This window comes from Schistocerca cancellata, chromosome 4, assembly GCF_023864275.1.
Source record: "Schistocerca cancellata isolate TAMUIC-IGC-003103 chromosome 4, iqSchCanc2.1, whole genome shotgun sequence".
NCBI classification, from domain to species: domain Eukaryota; kingdom Metazoa; phylum Arthropoda; class Insecta; order Orthoptera; family Acrididae; genus Schistocerca; species Schistocerca cancellata.
In genome coordinates, this window is record NC_064629.1 from 273,544,009 (window position 1) to 273,561,268 (window position 17,260).

The 17,260-nt window shown below is 43.3% G+C and overlaps 1 protein-coding gene across 1 annotated transcript in view; it reads right to left on the minus strand.

The window, feature by feature from the left end:
- Positions 1–17,260, minus strand: part of LOC126184101 (uncharacterized) — a 141,822-nt gene that overhangs the window by 105,889 nt on the left and 18,673 nt on the right. Inside the window, exon 2 of the mRNA XM_049926463.1 lies at positions 11,239–11,367. Coding sequence (XP_049782420.1) covers positions 11,239–11,367 — 129 coding nt within the window. The remainder of the gene's footprint in view (positions 1–11,238; positions 11,368–17,260) is intronic.

Sequence of the window (17,260 nt, forward strand, 5' to 3'; positions counted from 1 at the left end):
AAGGTGCTACAAGGACTATTCATCTTTCTAAATATCATCGCTGAAATTGAATTCATAACGTCCACTTTCTATAAAGCCCTTTCGCAATGTCGCTACTACAAAATCTATTGACATGGAGACCTGAAAACACAATAAAGTCTATTATAACACAGGAAAACTCGCTTTTCTTCTCCGGTAAGATAAAACTGTATAAATATCCTTACGTTCAGTACAGTTCGCGCACCATTACACCTCTTTTCACCGAGCGAGGTGGCGCAGTGGTTAGCACACTGGACTCGCATTCGGGAGGACGACGGTTCAATCCCGTCTCCGGCCATCCTGATTTAGGTTTTCCGTGATTTCCCTAAATCGCTACAGGCAAATGCCGGGATGGTTCCTTTGAAAGGGCACGGCCGATTTCCTTCCCCATCCTTCCCTCACCCGAGCTTGCGCTCCGTCTCTAATGACCTCGTTGTCGACTGGACGTTAAACACTAACCTCCTCCTCCTCCTCCACCTCTTTTCATAGCTCTCATTACTTCGTATGAATGAGAATTCAGAAGAACGATATTTTCTGAATCCGTTCTGACTACGTGTCGTTTTCCTCGAGGTATTTCGTAATGCTAGAACACAGTATATGTTCCGAAATTTTAGTTTAAATCGCTGTCAGTGATACAGGAACTACTGTATGGGTGTGACCCAGACGATTCTTTCGCTTTTAGGTACATATTTTATGTTTAGTGAACGGCTGTACATGATTATTAAATATGAACGCATTTCATTACTATACGACGTAAACAAGTACTTCATTCACCATACTGGTGTCAGCATGTGGAAAACTTATAATAATTACTTAAGTATTTCTTCTTATATTTCGTTAATAAAAACGTACATATCCCTCTATACATGTTTACTGCATTCAAGCCTCGGTCCCATTCAATTACCAACTATGCTTTCTAGAGTGTATTTTACACAGTCCAGTCACATTAATGTGACCACCTGTCAAACATCTGAATAACCATATTTTGGAGCGTGAGCCGCTGCGAGACATACAGGAAGAGATTCAGTGAGGTTCTGAAAGGTACCGACAGGAGTGTGGAGCCATGACGACTACATTTTCATGGATATGTGCGCTAGGTTTCTCCATAGAGGATCCATGACGCGAACACCCCGATCGAAGTGGTCCCACAGGTTTTAGATTGGGTTTAAATCTGGGCAATTTGGTGCCCAGGAAGTATGGTAAATTCATCCTGGTGCTCTTCAAGCCACGCACGTACACATCAAGCTGTGTGACACGTAGCATTTTCCTCTGGTAGATGTCATGGTGCCAAGATAAAACAATCTGCATGTAGATGTGGACATCGTCCCCAAGTAGAGATGCATACTTGAGTTTATCCGTTGTACCTTCCAAAATGACGAGATCACCGAGGGAATACCTCTAAAACATCCCATGGACCACAACGTTCCCTCTTGGTTACAGGATGTTTGCTTTCAGATGTTTCACGTCTTGAACATCAACTGCTATCAGGCCAATGGGCATAAAACGCGATTCATCTGAAAACACAACCTATCGCCAGTCAGTGGAGATCCAGCTGCAGAACTGGCATGCTAATTCCAGCCTTTGTCGCTTAAGAGCAGCAGCCAGCATAGGTGTATGAAAAAGGCTCCTATCCGCAACAACGTCCGCTGAACGTTCGTTTGGGAGACACATTAATGGTAGCCCCTTGGTTCATCTAGGCGGTCAGTTGCCTCACAGTTGCTGATATATCCGCCGGTACACATCTCCACAGTTGTCTTTCACCACTATCATCTATGGCTTGCAGTGCACCACCGTCATCTCGGCACACAGTATACTTTAACCACGGTAATACATAAACTGGTTACAAACGTAGGCATTCTGGAAATGCTTCCAGCCTTGTTTTGAAAGCCATTTATCAAGCCCTTTTGGACGTCAGATAAATCGCTACGTTTACGTGTTATGACAATTACTGCACTGTTTTCTGCATCCTACTGGCCCACTTTATATACACTGTTTTGCAAAATTAAAGGAACAACCAGAAATTTTGCAAGGTTGTTTTTATTTTGCCTCAAAACATTATAAACAGATGATAGTAAAGTAGAAAAATGCAAAAAATTCAGAACTTAAACAACTACCCCATGCATAACGGTAGATAAAACTGTTCTTTGTTGTTTCTAACTGATCAGATTTGCACACGCATTTCGAAAAAATGGTTCAAATGGCTCTGAGCACTATGGGACTTAACTTCTGAGGTCATCAGTCCCCTAGAACTTAGAACTACTTAAACCTAACTAACTTAAGGACATCACACACATCCATGCCCGAGGCAGGATTCGAACCTGCGACCGTAGCGGTCGCTCGGCTCCAGACTGTGGCGCCTAGAACCGCATGGCCACTCCAGCCGGCGCCAGCATATGGCATTAAGATAAAAATTATAAGGAATCTCCATGGTGTGTTCCCCGGAAAGCGGGTGGCTCCGTATCATGGAGCTATTTCTCTAATGGTAATAGGACGATATTTCCTTACAATTTTTATCTTAATGCCATATGCTGGCGTTAAAGGATCTTGGCGCACCACATGGGGCATGCTGTGAATGATGTCATCAGTCTTATGTTGAGGCAATAATGCCCATTCTTCCTTCAGAGCTGCTCTCAATCTTTCGTAGTGGTTGGTGGGTGCTGACGTGATGCATGTCAGACACGTTTTATGAGATTAAAATCGGGAGAGTGAGCAGGCCACGGCTAGGGGTGCAATAAGTTCCGTTTCCAAGAAAATATTTATATGGTCACGTATTATCGTCCATCTTTACGAAGTCAGGACTCACATCTCCTTTCAGCAACCACACTTGACGACCCAAGATCATGTCACGATACCTGACAGCAGTTAAACTTTGCCGATTCACCAGTTCAATTTAATGAATAGGGGTTCGAGTGGTAAACATAATCTCTGCTCACACCATTCGGGATCCTCCTAGATATCGGTCTCTTTCCGCAATGTTTGGGTCCCAAAATCGTGTTCCAAGTTCCCTCCAGAAACAAATCCATCGAGACTCACTCTCCAGACTAAATCAGGACTCATCTGTGAAAACAACATTGGCCCACCGCTCGACTGCCCAGGTGACATGTGATGACTCCACTCCAGACGTTCCCTTCTGAGGTGTGTCAGACGTAGACATACAGTAGGTCTCCAACAATAAAGGCCACTCTGCCGAAGCCTACTGCGCGCTGTTTGCCTCGATACTATACGTCCAGTGGACGCTGCGAGCTCACACGCCAGTTACCATGCAGTACTAAGGTGGTACTGTCGTGCCCTTACAGCCAAATGACAGTCTTCTCTTCTGAAGTCACACGTGGTCGGCCCTGCCCTGCTCTTCAGGATACAGTTTTCGACTCTATAAATAGTCACCACATTCGAGAAACAGTAGAACGATTCACACTAAGCCATCGAGCCACCATGTTTGCGACTGTCCTGCTTCCTTCTTTTCTATGGCCCTCCACCGCAAAGAGTCTGGTAGGCATCTTCTCTGTGCCATACTGCACCGTCTGTGATTGTGTACACAGCGACTGTGGATGTGGGACTACCCAGCAAACACTACCTCGTTTCATTGATGCCCTGGCGTCACCGTTTGCACGGTTGTCCGTTGACGGGAATGCCTTCTTCCATGCCGAACAAGATCGTTGACAGTTTGTATGATTATCGTGAATTAGACACAGGACAGGGAAATAACGGTCTGCTGCTTTAATTTTGGGCACCAGTGTACCTTCTGCTGCTAGTGCTGCCACCTGCCTTCTGTGAGTGCTTATTGAACGTTGACGTCGAAAACAGGCGGTGGTCACATCTATGTAACTAGATTGCGTAGTTGCAAAATTGTGGAGGAAAATATCACAGACTGCATTTTTTATGAACGATATCCAACAAATATGTAGATTCAATCTTCCTAGATTTCTGAGTGTTTACACAGAGGAATTTCATATTTCACCTTCTCGGCAAATCCTGACAGGTTGGAGCTTGCAAAAGTACTTAGTCAGCAAGTACATACTTTTGCGATCTCCCATACGTCACCGACTCAGCAGAAATATTTGTATGCTTTTCTCAGGTCAGGCTGAGGTTTGCAAAAATGTTTAGTTCAGTCTTGCTGCTAATGAACAAGTGTGTTACATTAGGCCAAACGAATACTCTACAGAGTCATAGTATGAACCTTTAACATACGGACAAAAGAGAATGAATCTGTCTGTCATGATCGTTAACACAGTGTATAGATCATGAATATTCACTGTAACCAAGTGTTTAATGTAAATGAGCACAGAAGGACGAATGGAGGAAGTGCAGGAACTCAGGGGACATGTTTCCTCGTAGCAATGGTTTATTTGTTGCACACTCTTGTACTAAGAGCAGTTATTTGTGCAAAACAACAACTGCAGTTGTAGCAAGTCACAGAGAATGCCCAATACTTTGTTACTAAAAGGTAGCCATTAATTGCATTTACATTAACTAGCATTTTTAGACGGGATAGCAACCTGTCACTCACACACTGCTCACCTACAGGAGTGGATGGACCAACATTTTTTCCATCCTTTTTAAGAATTTACCATGACATCATTAAATTGTACACGCACTGTAATATCAAAGTTTCTTACAATAATATTTATCATTAATACTTATCCACATTTTGCAGAACATGGTGCAATGAAATTAATTAAGGCTGTCAAAGTGCCTTACCTCATCAATTATTGTAATACTTTATATAGGATAACTCTGCTTCTGACGGTCTTCGCACTACGGCGTGCAGATTTCGAATGATGAAACTCGCATGTTTGGAATAATATTAAAATTACGCCTGATCGTTTCACTACAGGACACAGACCTTGAATGGACAGCAAATTTCCTGAGAGCAGAGGGGTCTGCAGTTATTGGCTGAGAGCAACAGTCCTTTATGACATCGGCATTATGCAGTTGGCCTAGAGCAAAACACAGATGTAAAGTAGGAAGGGGAGGGGTAGTCATCGACCTTGAGTTCAAGTAGAACAAGAGTGTTCCGATACCAGAAGTGCAATTCCTGACATCAGAAAGTGATGATGTTGCATTTTTTGAGCTCATATGCTCACCACCATCTTACTGATGATGAACAGACATTTATCTTTTCTAAAGGTACTGTAAAATGCGTAACAGTCTTAAACTTATGTATCATCATATGAAAATAAGCCGACAAAAGTAGATATTCTAGGACAGTTCTGACTCAAAGTCTCCACTTACATCCTAATTTAAACAGACACCAGTGAGGGAAAGGGAGGAGCTCTCGTCCCCAACACAAACCTCACACCGCCCCCATGCTACCTGCACCACTGCTGCCTCTGGCAGCACTTCATCTGCAGTGCTCCAACACCCCAACCGTCCGCAAGTACCCGCACGGCTCCACATCACACTTGGCCCGCTTCCCCAAATCCACTTGTGCTCTGCTTAAACAGCCTCCACGCCTTACTGACACCATATTTTAAACAATTCATCCCTCCATATCTTCTACTATAAGTTCAAAATGTTGAAAAATTCCACTTCCCCGAAGTTTAAAACGACAGGAAGTCTACTGACTGTCACAACTGTAGAGAACTAGACCTATCTTTAAAACTAATTAGCCAAGTGATGAGGCCAGTGTAGTTACCACTGTCGTATTAGAAGGAGAAATAATGACTTGCATCTTTTTTCAGACAAACACCACACTGTGGGTAGTCTCTTCCACTAAGCTCACCATTTGTAAACAGTGCACTACTATCCGAAAACATGCATGTGGACTGCAACACCCACGTGCTGCACTGAGAGCAGGTCATGTGAGGTACACTGCTACACCTGCTGCTGTTACCATCAGGTTCCTCACCACATTATGTGACATTACACAGCTATTGCGAAACTGTTGACAAACTATCGCACCACAATGCTGCAAAGTGCACAATGCAGGGCTGTGGTCTGAGCCGCTTTCACCTACAAGAATGGAGAACCAGGTGCCGCATCATAAAGTGATGAATGCAAGAGAGAATCTCTCGCCTTTCGTCCAATACAAAGTGGGTGCCCTGCCACAGTTGGCGCAACAGGTGGACATAGTTTTCAGATGTACTCCTAAAACTACACGATTTTACACCTAAACATATCCTATTTTAGAACACTGTGTTAGAGGAAGGTGATGTAATGGTTCTGACGTTATGAAGCAGGCATAGCCTACATGACCTTGCAGTCTGCTCACTCAGAGCCCACTGCATTCCGCATGATGTCACATGGTTCCACATAAGTAACAAACCACGTTGCTGCGACCATTTCTGGCCATGCGTGTCCACTTTGTCCTGCACAATGAGGATCTGAACTGCCCAGCTCTATGACATACAGCCGTGTACCCCGCCATCTTCCGTGCACTGTATAGAAGGAGGATATCCATTTCCAGCACCAGACGTACATTCACCTAGCAAGTTTCTTTCTTACAGAGCTCGGAAACACAATGATCGCAAACTGTAAGAAAATGAAGCTAATACTTTGTACACAGAATAAAACATCGATTCAGTCTGGCACAAACCATATACAGGTTTCTGGAGGTGTATAAGATTAACTGTTTACGAAATTCACATCCGATTACGGTCGGGAAATTACGTTATGTTCACACCCTTCCTATACCGGGTGAAAATACTTTCTTGTAAACGAAATACAACACTGTTTCTGACTGACCAAACCATTCATAGGTTCCTCAAGAAGTATAGCAGTAACCGTTTGCGAAATTCACGTCTGATTACGGTTCGGACATTATGGTATATTCGCAACATCCCCTATAAAATAGTCAGCATAAACGTAAGTAACGAAACAGCGATGTCTTACAAGGGTAATAGTCTGTCCCCTTCTTATCCATGACATTTCAACACGAAAAACGGGTACCAGTGTCAGATACCATACCACAGCACACCATTTATTTGACATTTACCATACGCAGCGGAATAGCAAAAGCAGCGATATAATATGCACTGCCAATCAAAAATATATTGGAGCAAGGCAGCATCAAGTAATTATCACCACACACAACATACACAAAAAACAACAGTAGCTTTGTGTTCCAACACACAACTGACAACATAATCGACGAGCAGTTTAAGATACGTCCACCATAGATTGGGTCTCTCCATAGCGATCCATATTGAAGAGTACAAGTCACACAGGTTCACCACACTCAAACGCTTAAAGTTATTTGTCAGAGACATGCCAGACACAGTCTCCCACTGGTCCATGTGCAGGTGGAATAGCAAAAGAGATCGACTAGTAGTGATATACGATATTTTCCACAACGTGTGTAGGGTCTCTCCATAGTGGTCCACATCACAGCGTACGAGTCGTGCAAGTTCACACTTAAAGTTCCCCCATTGTTCCACATTCAGGTGGAATAGCAAAAGGGGCCTATCAACAGTGATATAAGATTTATAGGAAGGATGGTTAGGTTTTAACGTTTTGTCTACCTTAGTATCAGTTTTCCACCACACCAAAGCATGTCTACAGCGAAACTCGGTGTTAAATAAGAAGTTACAGTGCCACCCAGCATAAGCGACTGGTGGACACTGTGGTAGGCTGAGAATTCTACAGCTAGTTGGGAAACTACAGGAATCTGAATTCGCTCTGGAACCCACTCTTTGAATTTACTGAATCTGCTACTAATACTACTAGTGAAACTCGAGACATTCGAACAATCCTTTCATTCTTAACTCTGGGAAACTAATCTACCATAGGTAGGTGCGTAAGAGGCCGAAGACACTGCTAGCTACGGCTTAACCACCTATGGCGAGCTAACATACACTCACAGGCGACAACTTCGGCAAGCCCCTGCACATCAGCAACACAGACTGGATACGCCAGCTGCTATCACAGCCGACCAACAGGCTTCAGCAGGGAAGCCGACGAACTCGTACACTAGCACACACACACACACACACACACACACACACACAAAAAAAAAAGCGAACACTCACCTACACTGTGAATCTGATATATGACCTATCGGGCACTAACTGATGATGTACCAAACTGTTACAAGTATGCTGATGCTGACCGAGAAGCCAACATCGGTACCCATTTGCAGCCGCCGAGTAACATTGCTCCACAGTGTCAAAGGTATCCGCCTGCGCTAAAACCAATACTAACAAAATCTACCCTTGCATGGCCTATTTCAGGCAGGAAAAAAACTGCTACTGTTCTTACAGCCCGACCCAACTATCTCAGAGGCTTTTTTCTCTTGGCGACCCACGCATCTGTATGAACTGTCATAGCGCATTCTCCTCTCCAGACATCCTTACATTTCAATACAAATGAGACATGTGTGTTGTGTGTCGTGTTAAAGATTTTGATGCTGCTTCAGCTAAACCTCTAACCATAGAAAGGCGACTATGTCTACCTATCTTCTGGAAGCCTGCATACAACACAATGTGCAGAATATCTTATATCACTGGTAGTACTCCCCTTTGCTATTCCACCTGCATATATAGCAATGGGAGAAGGAATATGTATCACTGACAAATAACATTAAGTGTTTGAATGTGGTGAACCTGTGCAACTTGTACTCTGCAATATGGAGCGCTCTGGAGAGAGTAAATCTGTGTTAGACATTTCTTAAAATACTCTTCGACTATGTTGTCAAGAATGTGCTGGAATATACAGGAGGTGTTTCTGAATTGTGGTCGATGTTAAACACACGGTGTGCTGTGGTCTGGTATCTGACATTGATGACTGTTTCTCCAGTTGAAATGTCATGAATAAGAAGAGAACAAATTACTATCACCACAAGAAGTCGCTGTTTTTTCACATAGTTTACCACCGCTGACGATCATTTTATAGGGGGTGATGTGAACATACCATAATTTCTGAACCGTTATTGTACTTGAGTTTTGTAATCAGTTGCTGTTATACACCTCTGGAAAAGTACAAATGGTTTGTGACAGATCGAATCGATGTTGTATTTGAACTACAATGTAGTAGCTTCATTCTTTTACAGTTTGCGACCATTGTGTTTGGAACTCTGTAAGAAAGAAACTTGCTACATGAATGTACGTCAGGTGCTGGAAATGGATTTCCTCCTCCTACTGAGCACGGCTGTTGTGGTGGGCCACACGTCCTGTATATCATAGCCCCTGGCAGTTCAGACCTGCATCATTCAGGAAAAAGTGGACGGTTATGGCTGGAGATGATAGCAGCTACATGGTTTGTTGCCGATGTGGAATCGTGTGATTTCATACGGAGTGCGTTAAGCTCCATGCAAGCAGTCTGCTGGAGCATGTAGGTTATGCCTGCTATGTAATATCAGAAGCGTTACATCAACTTCCCACAACACAGTCTTCTAAAATTAGGGTATGTATGTATATAGGCTGCATCAGTGATCAATCAGCTTTAAGGATAGGTTGAGTGCTCTATGGTTATGTCAGCCAGAAGAGCCCTATCATTTTAGACTTGGCATCAGTGGATTTTCTCAATATTTTGGGGTTATGATGGTTGGTATGGATGGGTGATTTGTTTAAAATGTAATGTCAGAGGGGTTTTGGAGGTTGCTCAAGCATAGCACAAGCAGACTTGGGGGAAAGTGGGTCCAGCTTGTTGTGGAACAGCACAGACACTGGCAGATGCTGTGGGTGGTAGGGCAGCATGGTTAGTGAGTGCGACGTGTGAGCAATGGCTGTGGTGGTGGTGTTGGTGCAGGCAGTTTGTGGGTAGTGCCTGGGCAAAGCACGGGTGGAGAGCTCTTCCACTTCCCTCACCAGTGTTTGTTTCAATAAAGACAGAATTGAAGAGTTCCATAGCTAGAGCATGCAGTGACTATGCACCTGTGAGTGAATGGTAGCTTGAAGGAAAAGACCTGTCAAGCAGGCCAGCAGACAGGCCTGTACCTGCTCAAACATCCTCTGTTTCAGGTGTCATAGCGCCAGTATTGCAGAACTATGATCCTGATGTCATAGGGCCCATCCCAGTATATCAACCCTGGACCACTATGTCAGAATTCCACAGTGTCATAAATAGCCCAACAGCTCTGAGCTGCATTGTGATGTCAGAGCTAGGGCCAGTATTCCAGCTCTGGGGCAATATACAAGAAGTCCACACTGTTATAAACAGCGTAACAGGTCTTACCTGGATTGTGATACCGTAGAGCCACAGCAAGTACTCCAGGCTAGCGAGTATGACAATGTGTCATCTTGGATTTCTGGCCAGCTCATATTTAGGACAACAACGCTACTTCCACAGCAGTGTGTGAAAACACACTAGCACAAACGGGTTATTTGCTTTAATTTCCTACCAAAATTTGAATTTCTCGCCAAAATTTGTATTATCTGCCATTTTATACATATTGGCCTTCGCTAGATGGGAGAAGGGTGGTGGTGGGAAAGTCCCATGACTCATTGATGACATCGATGAAGCCATTGGTGACACCATTGGTGACATACTTTGGGCCAGAACTGTCCTAGAATATTTACTGACAAAGAATGGAAGCAGTTTCTCATTCTCCTCTTTGCTTGTCTTAAGAACCAACGCAAAGTCCTAAAGTTATGGAATTGTTATATCACTATGCATATGGAACACTGGAACTGTGGTGAATAAGGGTTTTCAGAAATGACTGTAGCCAGTCGCCTTTCGTAATGGCAGACATTTTATTTTCCCATTATAAGTTTCATATCCAGTAAAGCACTTGGTTGTTGTTAACTGTGGCAATGTGTATATGGTGTTGTGTTGATAAGATAACTGGACATCTTAAACAATGTTTCCCAAAGTGATGTGTGCCCCTATGAACAATCCTAAGTACTGAAACAACTCTGCCTAGCTACCCTCATAGTGTTCTGAACTATCACTAAGGACTGTACCATCTGATGACGAGTAGCTAGGCGACTTGAAACCAGTAATAACAAACTAAGAGTTCCATTAGTACCATGAACGACTGGGTGCACCCATTACTGAAAACCTGTTCAGGAATTATGTTTCTACGGTTAGTAAAATGAATACAAGTTCTTATTGGCAAATCGTAAATTTTCTTAAAACTACTGTTTCACTGAACACTAACGAAAGTAAAATACTACCCCAACTATTGACATCAGTCAGCAGAAACAGTTTCGGTACTAATACCATAAAAGTGATTGCAGTCGTATTATGTCTGCGATTCTCTGATTACATGAAAGCAGTCAGGGAAATTGAACTACAATTACAGCTGCTCTCTCTGGTTTTCTATAATGTCGTTAAAGGGCTTACCGTGCTGCAGCCTCCTCCAGCAATAATACAGTCTTGCCCACTGTACTTCTTCTGAAGATGGCATCATAATAGGATTCATCATTTTGACCAGCTGATTCTGTCGTACCACTTGAGTCGCCGTCTGGAACACTAAAAGTGTAAAGTCGCATGAGGTGATCTGGTCAAAATTTTGCAACAGCGTACAGATATGAATATTGTGTGTTTCGTATTTTGCTATTTGTGTATGTTCTGAATCTACAGAAGTGTCCTGCACGTGTAATTTAAAATTTTGTGTAACTGAAGACATATAAACCTTAAATAGAATAAAAAAATCTCGGAAAATCTCTACTGCAACAACAAAGCACTTAGTGTGTTCTATAGCTATCCCTAACTGAAGCAGCCGGCTTGTGTGGCCGTGCGGTTCTAGGCGCTTCAGTCTGGAACCGCGTGACCGCTACGGTCGCAGGTTTGAACCCTGCGCCGCGCATGGATGTGTGTGATGTCCTTAGGTTAGTTAGGTTTAAGTAGTTCTAACTTCTAGGGGACTGATGACCACAGATGTTAAGTTCCATAGTGCTCAGAGCCATTTGAAACTTTTTTTTTAACCTAACTGAAGCACAAATTTGGCGGCGACTTTGGATGCTATCTCTGGGCTGACACTAGAGATTTATGGATAAAGAAACACATTCACTATGAAGACCTGTGCCGAAGTTAGAAAAGACATTCATGGTGGCCAACAGGTTTCTCGCTATGCGATTGCATCAGTCTCCCTAGAAGTGAACTAAATCATTCATATCCGGAAATGCGACTTGTAAGTCCCGGTCGCGATTATCGTTTACTGAGAAAAACTATAATACCAGAGAACCTCGTAGTGAACTGATATCATAAAATGAACAGTGTGTTTTTTTTATATAAAATTACTGTGTGCATAAATTAGAACTTTTCCAAAATTATTTCATTTTGAATTAAGATAAAAAGTCTGATATTATTTTGTAAGTAATATATGGATGAATAAACAAATAACTAATTAAAGAGAATGTCCTATAATTTATTTGTGAAGAGCACATTCTGAAAATCATGAGCCTAATGGTTCAATCTTGACGATGTGGGTTCCGCAGTAAACTGATCTCTCTCTACTCTGCCATAACCAAAACACACACTAGAGAAGGTCTAGAATTCATATAAATTGCTGGTATCCTTCGATACACAACTAAATTCCTGAAGCAGCTGTTTTTTCTGCATGCAATTTTCTTGGTGACGTATCTGGATTTCGTCATGGTGGTAAGGCCAGATATCGGTGATGTTAAAGTCTGTTTACCCGATGTGCGCTCTAAACCACTAATCATCATGTTTACTCGCGGCCAACCTTGTTTGTGAGTCAGATGTGTTATACATGTCACTAGGAACTGCCACCAAAGCCGTAAATGGGTCTGCATGGACCACCTCGCACAGAGATGAAATGTGCTGACATTTCTGCGGAGTACAAGACACTTTAGATAGTATTTTCTTTCCCCGTTAGCTGACTTCGCTAACTCAAAACAAAACTGTCACACTACACCATAATCTAGACCCATTTGGTAAAGGCAAAATTAATTATCATAGACTTACTTTACTTTTTCGTGTCCGGAAACTACAATTTGTTTGCCCAATATTGGGCAATGTCCAATGCTTCTTCTTTAACCAGCCATAGATCGTCGAGGGTGCATCTGTGCGGGCAGGCAGGGCATTGTAAGAGATGTTCCATGTCCTGTCGAGTGCCGCAGTCGCATTTGTCGTCATTTTCGTCCAACAAACCCCATTTGATAAGATTAGATTTCACAGGAGCCACCCCAGTTCTGACGCGGTTAAGCATTCTCCAGGTTTTCCAATCACCAGAAACGCCGCTTAGTGGGTCCTCTCTTAGTGGATAGTAGACGGGGGGCTCATCTAAGGCGCTACTTAGGAAACGGCGTATGGATTTGAGTCTGCTGGGGCCACACTCTAGGCCAAATATTGAGTGACGAGCATCAAAGGTTTGTTTTAGCTTCTCGGTATGTTCATGGGCTTTCCTACGTGAGTCAGGGTTTGTGAAACCTACGGCCCTGTACAGATTTTCTATGGGGGTAGGTTTCATGCAGCCTGTCACTATTCTGCATGTTTCATTCAAGCTAATATTTACCTTTTTTGCGTGGGCGGATCTGCACCATACCGGGCAGGCATATTCGGCAGTTGAGAAGCACAAAGCTTGGGCTGAAGTTCTGACCACGGTAGGTTTGGCACCCCATTTGCTGTTGGACAGCTTTCTTATTAGGGAATTTCGTGCTTCTACGTTTTTGCGTGTTTTTTCGCAATGATATTTGTATGTCAATGTTCTGTCCAGCACGACGCCAAGGTAGGTGGGAGTATCTGTGTGTTCTAGTAATGTCCCATCCCAGGTAACATTTAGCCTGTATTTTGCCTGCCTCGAGTTCAGATGGAATGCACTCACTTGAGTTTTGGAGGGATTGGGTTTTAGAGAATTCTTTTTGTAGTAGGTTGACATTATAGAAAGGGCGGTTTCTAGTTTCTCCTCGATGGCTTCAAACCTGTTGCCTTGAACTGTTATTGCCAGGTCGTCTGCATATACAAAAGTTTTGGTTTTATCTGGAGTTGGTTGGTCATTTGTATATATGTTGAATAGGATTGGCGCCAACACGCTCCCTTGGGCGAGCCCATTTTTCTGATTCCGCCATCGACTCTTTTTCCCCTCAAGCATTACGAAGAACTGTCGATTTTGGAGCAGGGATTCGATTATCTTGACTAGGTGGTAGTCTTTCAGGGTCTCGTAGATTTTATGCAGTAGTGTCCGGTGATCTACTGTATCAAAGGCGGAACTTAGGTCGACTAGTGCCAGCCCGGTGATTAGTTTATTCTCAAACCCATCCTCGATATTTTCCGTCAATGTTAGAATTTGACTGGTACAGGGCTTTCCAGGTCTAAAACCTGCTTGGTGTGGAATTAGCTTCGTGTCAACGATCTTCTCTATTCTCAATCTTTCATAGAGCTTAAACAGGTGGCAGAGAAGGGTTATGGGTCGATAGCTCTTCGGAGACTCTGTGTCCTTCCCGGGTTTAAGGAGAGCCACCACTTTTGACTTCCTCCACAGTTTCGGGATTTGAAAGGTTTCACGGTACACGTTAAAAAGTCCAAGTATCCAGTCCCTGGCGCCAAGGCCGAAGTTTTTAATCTGTTCCACGCAAATATCATCAAACCCAGCGGCTTTCCCATTCTTCATGGTATTTATGCCATTGTTCAACTCTCTCATGCTAAATGGTTTCTGGAAGTTGGTGTTTTCCGTTGGCAGTAGGCGTGTGATTTTAGTTTTCTGACGTTTGGAGTTGAACTTGCCGTTTAGAAGGAGTTGGTTGGCCACCTGGTTTGGAGTTACGTTGGCCGGGGCCTTGTTTAGCCTTGGGTCACCATCCAGTTTCTTAATCAGGTTCCAGGCTATTTTGCTACTGTGGGACATATCCATTCTTTCTAGGGTTGCTATCCACTTCTTCTCGCGTGCCTCGCTGAAGGCTGACATTAAAGCTGTGCCGCAGGTGATGGTTTCGTCGCTGAATGGGTCTTCCGCGAACAATACTTGATACTTCTCCAGGATGTCCTTTGAGGCATTTGAGAGCCCTGGGATATAGTGTTGTCTGCAGCCCCTAGGAATATAGCTTCTAGATACCTTTCGCAAAGTCTCAACAAAGATAAGATAGTTATTTGGTGTTGGGGTCAGACTGGCTAATTCCTCATCCAGCGCTTGGGAATATTCTGACCACCTAGCCTTTATAAAGTTGAATCTCCTACGGAAAGGTATTTTGGTTGTTTTGATTGTTGAGTAGACTTGGATTCCAATAGGTCGATGTTGTGTTTTGGGATTGCATCATATACTCTTTTGCAGCAGGTGTCGTAGATGTTCCGGCTGACGAAGCAAATATCGGGATTGTAACCTCGCTTCCAAATTTTGCTGTTGAAGGAGCAGGGGAGCTTGGGGTCGTGGAGAAGTGAGAGGTTATTTGCCTCAGCCCATTGTTCTAGCAGCTGACCATTGGCGTCTGTCTCGTCGTAGCCCCAGGTGGTGCTGTGGCTGTTAAAGTCGCCCACAACGAAGTGTGTCCTTTGGCTGTTGAAACTTTCTGGCGTTGAAGTGTGTAAGTTCTGGCGGGGGGGTTTATATACGGAGCATATTGTAAATGATCCACTCTCTATCGCTAACACTTCAATGTTGTTGGTGGTTGTCTTACTCGTGGAAGAGAGCAGCATCTCGGGTCTGGTAAATATTGCGCTCCCATACCTTCTGTGAGGTGCTTCTACTGCCAAGCGCTTTCCTTTGCTATTGGGTCTGTTTGCTGTTTCATCTCTATGCGTTTCCTGCAGGCACAGTGCGTCCCACTTTTCTGATTGGCATAGTATTATCATAGAAAAGTGACTGATCGCAGTTTCTCAACCTTTCAATATATATTAAAACTGATTCATAGTAACACATGTCGTAGACTATATCCAGCTGTGCTAAACTGCTAGACAGGAAATCAACTCCTCGTGTGCCTGTATAGTACCTGCGAAAAGACGCTTACTTCAGACAGAGCCCCAGGCTCCACAGAAATGGCTGTCTGGACAAATGTTGCAACCCCTTGAACGAAGTTGAGAGTTCTCACTTTGCATTACCTTCATCTATGGGTTCGAAGTTTATAGTCTTCAAAACTGGGTTCAAGCGATGTCTTTCCAATATTAGGCCCTGAATTTCGCCTAGAGAGTACGCTCTATTGTGTGTAAAAGTCCAAACATGACAGAAAAATTTTGAGACCTCAGCACAACTTCTTGTTATCTACTAATCACGGCCCTATTCGCAATACGAAGTACGCCTCTCCTATGTTGCATTGTTCTGTTTTTGGAAATACCCCAGATTTTGGCCACAGTGGATGTAGTGCTATGACTTATTGTACATGCAATTTGATGTGGTGGACCGAGCGAGGTGGCGCAGTGGTTAGCACACTGGACTCGCATTCGGGAGGACGACGGTTCAATCCCGTCTCCGGCCATCCTGATTTAGGTTTCCCGTGATTTCCCTAAATCGCTTCAGGCAAATGCCGGGATGGTTCCTTTGAAAGGGCACGGCCGATTTCCTTCCCCAACCTTCCCTCACCCGAGCTTGCGCTCCGTCTCTAATGACCTCGTTGTCGACGGGACGTTAAACACTAATCTCCTCCTCCCTCCTTGATGTGGTGGAAGTTACAAATCATTAACCCCAAGATGTAACAAACTTACTCATACTCCTAACATTGTTATTCAGATGTGTAGTGCATCATCGACATAGTTTCGCGTTACGACAGCAACGCATACGTGGGTTCACCCTTAAGCAACGAGGTCTCCCCAGTACGATTCTAACATAAATTACGCAGACAATACGAGCTGTCCATCTTCCCTATTTACAAACGCTGATATAGACGACAACTGGTCTGGATGTAGATTAGGGTGGCCCTCATTTTTCAAATTTGACCTTTTTTCTTTCTGAAAAATTCAATTGCGTGTAATTTGAGCTCGATAGGGAAATGGGAAGCGGTGCCCCTACGCTCTCCAATACTTGAGAAAAAAATGAAAGATCATAAAGAAGTTTCATTTATTATTGTCTCAAAAAATATTCCACTGAAGTAGCAATTCAACCAATTACATTCAACTTAATTATTAAATTTATTGCTTAAGATTTAATCACGCGATTTATATTACTACTAAGTACTATGTTTGTGGGGACAATAGTATGAGAAAATAATTTTTTTTTTGTAAATACTTCGATGAAGTCCCTTTTCTATACCCTGGAAACTCAGATACTCGAACACAGCCTGAAACATATAATCCTTTAGTTTGTCGTCTTTTTTTAACTAATTTATTACACTCATCCATGAGCTTTACGCGTCTTTTTGCCGGATCACTTACAACTTCCATTTTATCTGTTGATGAAATCTTCATTTTCACGCTGCTGCGAACGATCCATGTTAAAACTTATCACTCAAGTCAATCTGGTAAAAACAATTTTGTT